The sequence below is a fragment of the Ranitomeya variabilis genome, chromosome 4, assembly GCF_051348905.1.
Source record: "Ranitomeya variabilis isolate aRanVar5 chromosome 4, aRanVar5.hap1, whole genome shotgun sequence".
NCBI lineage: Eukaryota > Metazoa > Chordata > Amphibia > Anura > Dendrobatidae > Ranitomeya > Ranitomeya variabilis.
The window spans coordinates 209,182,714-209,196,744 of NC_135235.1; the positions used below are offsets into that span (position 1 = coordinate 209,182,714).

At 39.6% G+C, this 14,031-nt stretch overlaps 1 protein-coding gene across 1 annotated transcript in view; it reads left to right on the forward strand.

Annotated features, from left to right (window-relative positions):
* SHANK1 (SH3 and multiple ankyrin repeat domains 1) overlaps nucleotides 1-14,031 on the forward strand; it is a 537,634-nt gene that overhangs the window by 261,192 nt on the left and 262,411 nt on the right. Inside the window, exons 7-8 of the mRNA XM_077259811.1 lie at nucleotides 5,734-5,901; nucleotides 7,875-7,991. Of these exons, the coding sequence (XP_077115926.1) occupies nucleotides 5,734-5,901; nucleotides 7,875-7,991 (285 nt within the window). The remainder of the gene's footprint in view (nucleotides 1-5,733; nucleotides 5,902-7,874; nucleotides 7,992-14,031) is intronic.

Sequence of the window (14,031 nt, forward strand, 5' to 3'; positions counted from 1 at the left end):
CCAGGAGGCAGGGGAGACATGTGCTCCAGGAGACAGAACATGAGAAAATACTATAAGTTCCTAAGTTTGTCCTAGTGGTGGTGATTTAGAGCTCTGGTGGTGGTGATTTTTAGGCTTTGTAGTATAGTAATGGAGCTTCTAAATAAAAATGGGAGAATCAATTTTTTGGACTCTGGTCCACCAGCCTGGTCAGTAATCCATGATCGCTGGATGGGAGGTCTGTGAATCTCTTTACCTCCCAGTATTCCTAGCCCTACTTTTGATTTGTCGGGCTGGCACAACATCGTGTTTGCATCACGCAGCAATGAGGATGTTGAACTGTAATCAAAAGAAGAGCCGAGAATGCTTGGAAGTAAGGAGGTTCATAGGCCTCCAGTACAATGGTCACAGATTACTGACCTGGCCAATGGACCAGATTCACGTGAACCAATTCTCCTACCTCTACTTCAAACCCTATCAGGAAATTATTTAGCACCAACATTTTGGATTAATTTGGTGTAGATGAAAATATTTGGATATCTTTGAGCTTCATGAATATTTAAAGCCATAGTTGCCAACTTCAAGGATATGATCACAGCATATCTTCATGACCTCACCCCCTCTACCAAGTCTCTTTCACTCCACATTTAGGCTATGTCTCTTTCACGCCTATCCACGCCTCTTCTACGCCCCGTTAATGTGAGTTTGGAACCTGAAACTCAATCTATTAATGGAACATCATTGGGAGTCAATGGTTTGCAGTAGATTTTGGTAGCACCTAGAAGTTTTGCTATCTCTTCCGGAACTCCACAAGTTCTCCAAGTTAGCCAGTCTTCACTTGTGCATGCTACATCATTGGCTTGGCAGCATCGGATTACTACATCTCGTGAGCAATGCACACCATGGCATCTCAAGAGGCTTAGTGACTAGACTTCAAGTTATATCATGATGTTATAGGTTCCAGTAAGTGCCAGTGGCATTCAAGATACCAGGCCAAGGATTCTCATGTTTTTTTTAGTTCATCATCATGGTCGGGGTTTTGGGGTTTCCAAATATTTGCAACTGATTCATCAACTGTGACTATAAAAAGTCACCTTTTTTTCTCAAATATACTCCAGTCTCTCCCCCCTCAGTGATTTTATTCATGTCTGAAATGTTTCTGCAAATTTAGTGCCATTTTAATGAAACATGCGACTTCTTGCGCTAAATGTTTGCAAAAAAATGTTAGAGACAAAATAAGGAGCATTTTATGTACCACAAGACATAAAAAAAGAAAAATCGCTTAACAAAAAAAAAACAGCAAATAATGAATCGAACTTGTAGTAATGACAAACTGGCCCCAATACCTCAAGGTCACAGAGGTGAACAGCAAATGGTGAATCGAACTTGTAGTAATCACAAATTGGCCCCATTACCTCAAGGGCACAGAGGTGAACTGCAGCTCCATCTGCAGAAATAGAATATTCGGAAGTAATAAGTGAACAATAATTTAACAAAACATAACAAAATTACAAAAAAATACATAAAACATCAGAGTCTGCTTGCGCATAAGGACACAAAAGTGCTAATTTTGCTGGTTTACATTTGTGCTAAAAGCCATTTAGGGATTTATGCTTCTTATCAGTACAGCAGAGTGATGTACAGTATTATTTCGGCACTAACCCTCCCCCTCTACATTTGCACATGAACCTTCCGCAGTCCACATGTTACCGTGCTTCTTGGACGACATCATATGACCCCCTCCTGGCACCACATGTTGGCCCACAGCCCAGTTCAGCTCATCATTACTGCAGGGGTTAATAGCTTTAGGAGAAAATGGGGATCTGCTTCCATGGTAACATTTAAGTCATACGGATCTTTCCTATTTTCTGGAGGAATGATATAACATGAACGTATCGCTGTTCAATTAACAGACAATAGCAGGAGACAACGTAAACCGTAGATTTGTGTCCCCATCCCTTTAACAATAACTGGTTGCCATAGAAGCAAATGAGAGTGTAGCATACTGAGGTCAATAGTAGTAGAGCTACGGTACCCCACTGTGGTGCACGTGTCTGCGAGGGGCAAAAATCCAGTTTGAGCCTGCGAGAAATGCACTTAAATATTGTCCATTTTGTTTTTTCTGTGTGCACGCAGTTGTAGCTGAGCTGAGTTCGTCATTTGACATGACTAATTGTGATATCCCAATGTGGTTCATAGTTAGTTGAGCTCTTTATTTCACGCACAGAAGATTGTCTGGGAAAAGATGGCAAATGGACAGGTTAGATTACAATTGGCTGAACCTAGTAGTGTTCCTCGGGGGTTGGGCTAGGGGACCAAACACTATGAGGGTGCAAAATTTCACTGCCACTTTTCCTTTCCCAAAGTAAAGTGATCGACACTTGCAAGCCTTTAGTTTTCTTGAGTTCAACAGAGATTCCCCACCTGGAGTTACATATACAGAGTGCAACAGATGACATGGATTTGTCAATGGCTGCTGCGCTCCTCATGGGCAGTGACCTAAATCCCAAAGCTCACTATAATAAAGCTACATTACATGATCCTGATGCTCATATTATAATTGCATTCATGTAACAGCTTTGCTATCTCGGTCCCTGCCCAATAGCCAATGACATAAGGACTGCTGCGCTCTGCAAAGGCAGCAATGAAGGCGACAGAAGAGGAACAGATAATAAATAAAGACAGTGCCCATGGTTCAATACTGATTCTTCATTCATTACTTAGAGCTCATTTAATATTTTTACACTAGGGTTAGGGGTAGGTATTTTAAGGGTTAGAGTTAGGGATTGGTTTAGAGGCTAGAGTTAGGCTTAGGTATAAGACTAGGTTAATAGGAATGTTACATAAAAAAATATAAAAAAGCAAAAATAAATATAACAACATATAACTTAGTTTAAAAAGCTTAGGGATAGGCAGTAAAAAACTAGGTGATCAAAGCACAAACTTGAATTATGTATATAGGAGTAAAAAGTAGTGGCACTCACCGATCCTTTAACATCTTTATTCAGACCGGTGCACACCATGGAGAAAAAGCATGCTGCACATGTGCACACTGATGACACATGGATGACATCAGTGTGACACGTACCAGTGCCTAGGAAGAAGCCATACAGGTTGCGCTGATCCCAGGCTCTGACTGAAATCAGCACAACCAGGAAACAATGAAGGGAGTTGTATTACACAGCAGCTGTCTAATTTCTGTATAAAATAAAGAATTAAATAAAAAAATGGTGTTGGGTCCCGAGTAGTTTTCATAACCAGCAGAGGGAAAGCTCATGTCTAGGGGCTGATGCTACTAATCTGGGAAAGAGGACAAAACCCCATAAGGTTCCCAGGCTATTAATAACAGCTTATAGCTGTTTGCTTAGCTTTTCCTGGTGAATTTACAGGGACCGCAGAAAAAAAATGATGTAGGATCTGCCTATAATTTCAAACCAGCAAAGTCTAAACAGACAGCTGTGGTTTGATATTAATAGCCTGGGAAGGGTTAGAGATATTACCCCCATTCAGGCTACCAACATCATCACTCAGCCATCCCATGATACCCCCTTGCCACTGCCACTGGGCAAGTGGGAAGAGCAAGGCTAAGTGGCAGATTTGGCATATCTTATGGATGCGCCATTTCTTGGGCAGCTGAGGGTTGATGTTGGTAGCCTGTGGAGGCAATATCTCTGATCCCTTCCTAGGCCATTAATATCAACCCACTGCAGTCTGTTTAGCCTTTGCTGGTTTGAATTTATAGGGGGACTCTATGTCATTTTTTTCTGGGGTCCCCCATAAATTCTCCAGGAAAAGCTAAGCAAACAGTTGGCGAACATGATGGGAGCTGCCTTCAGCCTCCGGCGCCAGGGATCAAAACAAAGTGTGCGTCTTTTCGCAAGTGCCGCTAAGTGTCATGCTGATGACAACTCCCATCACTGTCTCCCGGTTGCGCTGATCTTAACAGCAGCATGAAATAGGAACAGAGACCCTGATTCCAGCAATGTATCACTTAGGCTGGGTTCACACTTGCATGTGGCTGGTCTGCGTATGGCTGCGTACTTCTTCCCTTAAGCTCTGCCTAAGCTCTGCCTACTTCCTTATGCATCCTGCATCATCCTGAGTACCTATCTTTAACATTGGGTAAGCAGGGACATGCGTTGTATGTGGATGCGTGCGGATGCGGCGTTTTGATGTGCCCGCCGACCTTACGGGAATGCAAAAAATCATTGCACAGGCTTGAAGAGAATTTTTAGCTCTGTATCAGACAAATGAAATTCTGAACCCTAAACAAGAAATTCTTTAGTGCAAACATTTTGGCTTTATTTGCTTTCAAGGAAATAATTGGATATCTCTGAGCTGTTGTTTTGGACTTATTTAAATCTATAAAGTCATACATGGTAATGTTTATCAAGACCAACAGTCCTAAATTTGTCCGGAATGTTCCAATTTTTTAGAAACAATTGTTCCTTGCATCCTGTGCATCAGATGAGTTGTTTTACTTTGTTTAGTATTATAGCCCACGTTACGCCTCTGCTTATACTTCTGTATGTATTGCTTCCCGTAAGACTCATTTTTGTCTATTCTGCTTGTGTAAGCAATTTTGATTTTGCTTGCTTTCCTCTATCAATAAGTAATTGGCTCAAAAAATAATTTATGCTGTGAGTCGCCGCTGCATATTTATCATATGAATATATATTTATAGGCTGATGCACAAAGCTTAATGCCCCCCCAAATTCAAATTAACCTAACATTATGTATATTACTATTATTATCAATCTGTGATTTCATTTCTCAAATTGCAGACTTCAAACACTCTTAACACGTCATAAAATGGATTGACATGGGATTTGAGGCGTTGTAGTGCGTCAGCAATGCCAGTTACTAATTGGATCCTTCTACTTTATATGATCCTGATGCTCATACTCTATATTATAAATGTAGTAGTATAGCAGTATTGGTACTTATTGGGTTAAAACGTTGCAACTATGTTTACCTTGAATTTGTGGTAAAAGAGGTTGTCACTTCCCTTCCCCCATGTAGTAAAAATAAGATGTTCCAGCCCTAAACTTGTGGTGGGTTGTCTTCTGCCATCAGATTTATTGCAGTCTGGTCATGATATTTAAATTTTTTGGTCATATTCATTCAATTTTTTCAATATTTTTATGACATAATCAGAATGTTTATTCATTTAAAAAAAAAAAAAAATATTTCAGACCTGGTAAAGTTACAGGGAAAGGCATAAAAAGGACAACTATGAGGCAATTGCAAAAAATAAAATAGTCCCTACAACTTTATTGTTCTGTGGTTTGTCACCCAGGGCAGAAGGATTGAAATGTTTTCCCATCACTGTATGTTAACAATGTGGTATATACTATATATCCTGTAAATTCATGCATGCAGATTCCCTACTAGGTTATGTTCCATGTAATTATATGTCTGAAGGTCTTTAAAAATAGAAAATTCCCATTAGATTTTCTTTCTTCAATTGTTTTAGGATTTTTAAAGCAATCTTATTCTCATTTTCAAATTGTGTTGTTTTCAAAGATTACTAAAATAATGTTCTGTTTGTGATGTTTTATGGCAAAAAGTATTTATAGGTGATGTTTACCACTCTTTACAGCAGTGGGAGAAAGGACAGCAAAAAAGCCTCTTGAAAGTATTGTGATCACAACGTTTATATGTGGTACCGCAATGGGGTTTTACATACTGCCTGAATGAAACTTTAATTCAAAGGAAAGTCTATTTTAATTCTTCATTTTTTTCACTTTGTAGACACTTTTGGATCTTGGCGGTTCTCCAAATTATAAAGATCGTCGAGGTCTAACCCCACTATACCATACCGCCATGGTGGGTGGAGATCCCAGGTGCTGTGAATTATTGCTCTATAATAGAGCATACATTGGCACAGTTGATGAAAATGGGTGGCAAGAAATTCACCAGGTAATAATAACCATGTTCTTTAACACTTTTGACAAGGCATGCACCAAAGTTGCATAATAGTTGACAATTGAAATATTAAGGTTAACAGAAAGAGGCTGGAAAGATTGACTGTGATTAGGGCGCTAACCGGGAAGTTCAATCGTTGCATTGGTTACAGATGCAGAATGATAGGGGTGGACCAAAAACAAACTTTCTCTTGTACAGTGTGTTTCCATACAGACTACGAGATCCCTATAGATTTTACTTCTATGGTGCCTAGCTGAAATACTGGAGAGGCCCATAGCAGCCATATATTCTATCACCAATCTATCTCATAAATGTTTAAAGGTTTTTTACCATATTTATAAAAAGGTATTGTCAAGTAGTGCTGGTAAAAACAAGCACTTTTGCAATGTATTGCATATTCAAATTTGCAGCCATTCATGAGATAATAATGCTTTACTTTTATTTACAGCTCATTTCCTAGGAGACCGACCATCAGTGCAGTCTAGCTTTTTAGCGCTGCACTGAAGCTGGCCAGAATTATGAGGTAACTGCATATTCCAGAAATCCTGACCATCTTCAAATAGCACATACAAGCTCAGAAGAAAAAAGCTTGTAAGCACTGCCCATGTTCTGCGCTCCAGCAGTGGTGGTCGGTATCCTAGGGCAATGATCTGTAACCAAAACAAAAGTGTCAATATTTCAAGAAACAGTGAAAATGTTAATAAGTAGTAAATTGCTAAATTGCTTTTATTTACAAGCTTTATCCAACAATACCCATACATGAATATAGTAATAACCCTTAAACTAATATAAGGACAGGTGCAAGTTGACTTACATACATTTCATAGTATCCAGTAATTCTTAAGCCCTGCACAAAACATCAGTGAACTATAATGGTAAATTATTTGTCATGGCATTCAAAAATCAGAGTTTCCATTTAGTAAACTAGGGCAGCTGGATGATAACTGTAGGTGCTGTAATGGGGTCCTGTTTCACCCTTTAGCAGTTAACAGTTTAACAGTTAAAGTACTGTTAAATAACATTTGACTTTATTGATGGGAAAGCTGTAAAACAACTAAGATGGCCAAAATTACAACTTCTAAAGGGCTGGTCACCTACCCTCCCCAGAATCATAAATAGCTTGTTAGTTTGATAAAATTAGATACTGTCCTGTGTAGAAGCTGTCATGGGGCCAAACTCAATGACTTCCAATGCGATATTTTTTGCTTGTATTCTCACTGATTTTATTCTGAGGTTTTAGAACACAAAATTTCCAAAACTATGCGCACAGATTTTTAGAAGAACTTTTTGGAACAGAAACTGAGTAGAGACTCTTCAAATCCTGGTCCAAATGTAAAAACTCCTCGAAAACTTTGAGTTTCTGCTTTGAAAACTCATCAAAAAGTCTCCATGTGTAAATATCCCAACTCTCCAGGCAAAACTCATGTTTTTTGAACTTCTTGTGACTATTGAAGTGTTTCGGCTTCGAAAACTCAGCAAAAAAAACCCTCAAGTCTGAACACATCCTAAATATGTATGCATAAGGAGTTATTTAAGGAGTCTTTCAGTGTTCCAAAAGAAGCCTGAAAAATCCCTTAAAAAGTTTGAAAAGGCTTATTCTGTTCACTTCTATTGTAAAATCACTTTCCAGTCTATACTTTCAGTCTTTGGAGTGTTTTATCTTCCATTTCAAGTTTTGAAAAACGCTTGATGGGAAAAAAAGAAAGTGTATGTCAGTTGTTTGAGACATCTCTTGATAGATCACTCTCCAAAATAGACTATGTCCAATCAAAAGGCTGCAAAAAAATGATTTAGGTGGTAAAAAAAACTCCCCAAAGAAGTGGTTTCCACTAGTAAACTCATCATTTTTGACCTACTAAAAAAAATTGTGTGCATATACCCTTAGAATCTGTGTGTTGTAAAAAGCTGCGGTATTCTACAGACCAGATTTATCATAATGAATGCTGATGTGTTTTCTCCCTGCCTAGGCCTGCCAGCATGGCCACTCACAACACCTAGAGCATCTCCTCTTCTATGGCGCTGACCCTGCTGCTCAGAACGCGTCAGGAAACACCGCTCTGCATATCTGCGCCCTGTACAACAAGGTCGGTGTTCCCGGGAAGTCTCAATCTGTCATATTTCTGCTACTCTCACTCCATCACATGTGTGTGTCATAACCCCCAGTGTCATTATCTTTTCCCGGAACCTCTTCTCTCTTTTTTATTTCTCTCGGTGACTGTTCCGTAAATAATTTTCTTGTCCTCCTTGAAGCACCTGCGACCAATAAGTACTGAATAATTGCTTTATGTGGGCAGCTTGTAGCCCTGACTACAGCTGTCTGTCACATATAGGCACAAGCAATATCGTCATGGAGGATAATGTATTGAATACGCTGTGAGGCTGATGTTTTGATATTACATCTAGAAAAATCATCTGTAGAAATCTCAGCTCTATACATCTTGGTGCTAACATACCGCAGCCTACAGCTTTACACTGATCTATGATAACAGAATTTTAAACAAGAATTGAGGTGTCATACAAATGATGAAGCTGTGCTCTTGGAGATTTTTAGACTATGAATACCAAAGCTGCTGGGCCCCAATGCAAAATGAGTGACTGGTTTACCACCCTACGGGCTCGATTCATCAAGAGCTCAAATTAGATGTGATCCTTAGGAGGCGTCTGCCTCTCTCAAGTGCCGCGTGACATGGCCATCACCAGCTGAGGCTATAGGACATTTGTGTCATAAATGACCCCACCTTGTTTCAGAAACTATGATGGATTTGTTAGGCACTCTTGGCCAACCCCCGAGGTTCATCCACTTTTCTAAAAATTTCCAGGTGGCCGGGACTGACGTAAAAACTTCAAAAGTCACAATATTTTTATGCATCTTCATGGACAGGGACTTTTGGAGTTTACAAATGTTTTCAGCTGGATTCATCCATTGCAACTTTTAAAAAGTTTTTTAAAACTTTTTAAAAATGTTTGGTGCAAATGTACCTCTTGGAGTAATTTTATGTGTGCCAGATATTTTTGAGCAAAATGTTGCAAAAATTGTGCAAAAAAATGTTGGTGCGCGGAAAAAAAAAAATCACTCCGGGGAGGTAGAGGGGACACTAGAATACATTTGCACAAAAATGTTGCAACTTTTTGAAAAAGTCGCAAATGATGATACCCAGGGGGAAAATCTAAACCTGGTCGGAATGGAAAAATAGGCGAACTAAGTAAAAACAAAATACAGACAAACTTAAAAAAGTGACTTTAGAAAAAGGTGCAAATGGAAAGATAAATAGGACACATGAAAAACGGGTGAAAAATGCACAAAAATAGACAAAACCCCCCAAAACATTGAAGAATCGGCACCTTTATATGTCACAATTTACTGCTTCCCTGCAGATCTACTGGAATAAGCCACAATATTTTTAGAATTTGGAAGATTTTGCAGCGCTCCATACAAATGTTATTGCTTTTGTCTGAGTGTAACTAGTAATAAAAGCAGCTATATACAAACCACCAGGGACATGGGGGTCTTTTATTTGAAAAGAGGTAAGCAATTTTGTTTGCAGCCTTGGTCAAGAAACCCGCCGCTGAGCAGCCTTGTATATTCGCAATGTAATTATTTCTGCATCTCTTTTATATACATGCACAAACACATTTCTTCTTCACCTTAAAGAGACACTCCGGTTCTTGCCAAAACTTAACAATAATGTCGCCGTCAACAATGCTAAGTCAAATGGGCAACACCTATTATATTATTAATTCTGTGATTCTCATCATGTCAGGGACTTCATATTCTCCTTAGTTGCTTTGCTCACTGATGTTTTTTGTCGTTAAATGCACTTTATATGCACTTTTATAATTAATTAAAAAAGGACTTGCTATAAATATGAAATATTTTTTTCCCCTTGAGTAAATGCCACTGTTCTCCTGAATCCGGTGATGTTTTTCATTCCTTCCTGCTCTTCTTCGTTCCTGAGATATGGCAGCATCTTCTCTTTGTATAAATCTTTAGTCAACTGGGCGAGGTCAAGTAGACTCCCACAGAGAAGAGTTGAGGACAACGCCCTCTTGGCTAACAAGACTGGATTTATGTATAGGGAAGATGGGGCCATATCTCAGGAACGGAGAGGAACAGGATGTAAAGAAAATATTGCTGGATTCAGGAAAACAGCGGCATTTACAACATATGGAAAAAAAGATATACAGCTCTGTCAAAATTAAGAGACCACTGCACAGTTTTATAAAAATCAGCTTCTCTACATGTCTGACAGCCATTCCATTCCAGTGTCAGTTGAATTCCAACCAGAGTACACCTCTTTCTACTTAATTTTTTTCTGATTAGGTGATCACCTGAACCAAATCTTATTTAACGAAGGAAAGTATAAAAAAACCTTGCTGTGGTGTTCACAATCCTCTTACTATAGGATAAGCTGGATGGCAAAACAAGTGCTAGTAATATCCCAAACATAAGAGGAATGAGAAAATAAATTTGAACCATGCCAAAGGAGTTGAAAAAAAAAATTTAAGTGAGCAAAAGAAGGGCTCAATTCTGGCTTTTCTAGCAGAAGGACACAGTGAGCGTCATGTTGCCTCCATCCTTAAAATTTCTAAGATGGCAGTCCATTACAACGAGGTTAAGCAGCAGACATTGGGGACAACAAAGCTACAGACTGGCAGAGGGTGAAAACGACTCTCCACTGACCGGGATGACCGTCATCTTATTCGAATGTCACTCAGCAACCGCAGGATGACGTCAAGTGACCTACAAAAGGAATGGCAAATTGCAGCTGGGGTGAAGTGCACGGCAAGAACAGTTCGTAACAGGCTTCAAGAGGCAGGACTCAAGTCATGTAAAGCTAGAAAAAAGCCTTTCATCAATGAGAAGAAAAGGAGAGCCAGGCTGAAGTTTGCCAAAGACCATAAGGATTGGATCATAGAGGACTGGCGTAAGGTAATCTTCTCTAATGAGTCTAATTTTCAGCTGTGCCCAACACCTGGTCGTCTAATGGTTAGACAGAGACCTGGAGAGGTGTACAAGCCACAGTGTCTTGCACCCACTGTGAAATTTGTTGGAGGATCAGTGCTGATCTGGGGATGCTTCAGCAAGGCTGGAATTCGACAGGTTAATCCTTGTGAAGGACATATGAATCAAGCCGCATAAAAGGTTATCCTGGAAAAACAGTGGATTCCTTCTGCTCAGGCAATGTTCCCCAACTCTGAGGACTAGTTTTTCCAGCAGGACAATGCGCCATGCCACACAGCTAGGTCAATCAAGGTTAGATAGGAAAAGAAAGCACCATGCAGTCATGAAATCCAACAATAAGAACACTTTTATTTATACAAAACAGGATAAAAAACCAGACAAGCAGTGCATAGCAGGGCTAAAAGATGACAAGGGATGTCACCAACATCATGCTAAGCCCAAGGTACGGTGTGACCCTGAACATGAAATATAGACATACAGGTGGGCTATAAAGTGCAAATTACAAAAAGTAATACCGGTAATATCATCTAAACCATAGAGCCATTAAACCAATAATTAGAACCGGACAATAGTCCAATTGTAACTAATAAATAATAAAGGTAGTATTAGAACGTGCACATCACCTGATGAAGATAGTAACGCAGGGACACCCGTCCACCCCGACGCGCGTTTCGGTTTGGTACCTTCCTCAAGGGGCACATGGTCAATCAATCATAGGTCAATCAAGGTGTGGATGAAGGGCCACCACATCAAATCCCTGGCATGGCCAGCCCAATCTCCAGACCTAAACCCCATTGAAAACCTCTGGAATGTAGTCAAGAGGAAGATGGATAGTCACAAGTCATCAAACAAAGAAGAACTGCTACATTTTTGGACCAGGAGTGGCATAAGGTCACCCAGAAGCAGTGTGAAAGACTGGTGGAAAGCATGCCAAGACACATGAAAGCTGTGATTCAAAATCATGGTTATTCCACAAAATATTGATTTCTGAACTCTTCCTGAGTTAAACATTAGTATTGTTGTTTCCAAATGATTATGAACTTGTTTTTTTTTGCATTATTTGAGGTCTGCAAGCAATGCATTTTTCTGTTATTTTGACCATTTCTTATTTTCAGAAAATAAATACAAAATGTATTGCTTGTAACTTCGAAAACATGTTGTCAGTAGTTTATAGAATAAAATAACAATTTACATTTTACTCAAAAACATACCTATAAAGAGAAAAATCAGAGAAACTGAATATTTTGCAGTGGTCTCTTAATTTTTGCCAGAGCTGTATTTATGGAAATGGTCTCCAAACTGTCACTGTCCAACTGATGCAAAGTTCTATCTTCCAGCATGCTCAGCTTTGGGCAGCCACAATGAGACATCCAGCAAAAAAAATGGGAAGTAGTACTAGAACCTGTCGAAGAATCACAGCGCCCTCTGCTGGCCATAGCAAAGATTGCTGTGAATAATTAACTTTTTCCCATGTTAAAATCTTTTTTTCCTGTGTATCACGTCATGGGTACGTTATATGCCCTCAAAAAATTGGTTACAGAACACGTAGACAAAACTGGGACATGTGAATGGGGTCAAAGATCAGGTCCCCGTAATAGGCATACTGTGTGGCACTGAAATTTCCCAAATGTACTATGATTTGTGCCCCTGATTTGTATTATTTTTGGATATATTAAAAGTATCATTTACACGCTCTATGGTAAATACTATATGCATGTCCACGGGGTGCCTAATCTTGAGGGAATATGACTGCTAGTTCCCCTTTAATAAAGTTAATGAGTGGTTTATATATCAGGGCATCTTCCCGAGTTTCGCCTAATGTTTCATTGCCCAGGGTCATCAGGGGATATTTACACTTAGAAGAAAAATAAAATTTAACAAGGGGTTCTGCATCATTTTTGGATTTTCACCACTTCCTAGTCAAGATCAGAAAGTTTTTGGATAGTTTTTCTTGTGTTGAGGAAAAAATGTGAAAATATATAGCGACATTAAAAGGAACATGTCAGGACAATTTTACAAGTCAGAAATATGGGTTGTAGAACTGAAAGGTTGCATGGGCCGAGGTGTTATACCCTAAACACCAGTGGTACTGGTTCCTCCTTCTGCATGATAGTGACCTCCTTAGGCTTCTCCATCTATAGCTGCATGTTGATAGATGACACATAAACCCTGAATCCACAGTTGTGATAAGGAAGAAGACAGTTAAGTATATGGAGATAAACTTTACTATAGAAATTGATGGAACTCAGGTACTTAACTCGCCCATTGTATCTTCTGTTTGTACCTAAGACTCTTACATAGTGGTTACAGGTGGCGGCATGTATCTTGAGCCCTCCATTCCAACTATGTTCCTTTAGAACCCAGTCCATATCAGTGCTTTATAATGTCCTGCCCTGGCAAGCCCAGTTTTTCTTCACTAACACTTCCAGGTCTGCCCTACACAAAGCCTCTTTCCCTTTCTTGTCCTTTGCTGTCTCTGGGTCCCCACTAAGCTACAGCAATAACTCCTGGAAATTTAGCTCTGTACCACTGAAGCTGACCTCGCCTTTCTGTTTCTCCTTCCCGACTTATCAACCATATTCAGATCCAACAACCACATTTCCATCCAGTTGTAGGCTTGCTAGTTCTTTTTCCTTCCTTTCTTTCACACACTTCCTGACTGGCTCACTCCACTGACTACATTGAATTCTCCAGAATTTACCAGCAACCTCCCCTTAACTCTGTCCAGCTTAGAACAATATCCCCAATAAATGAGCCGGTGGAGATACAACTTATGCAAAAATGTAGACCTGGTGTCACAAAGGTCTTGGCATCCTTGGCATAGTCTTGATATCATGTTACTGCCGATCATTAGTGGACTTGGCAAAGTGTTACAAGAGTTCAGTGACATGAAGTTGACAAGTCTCCACTTCCTGCCACGCAATGAACACCTGCTTAATTGTAAGAATTGACCCTGGCGTCAGAACTTGGATCTGCGAGGTGAGTAAAGATTGGTGGAGTTTCACTGTTTGGAGAAAGCTTTCTTTGAACTTCTTCCAGCTTCGGCTGGACCATAAAGGAATGTGAAAAGTAAAGATACAAGTTCAATGTTTGTATAAATTATTAAAAAAAAGTTTGATAAGTTGAAAAACTTTTTGGCCAAAGGCTGTGCTGGGTATTGC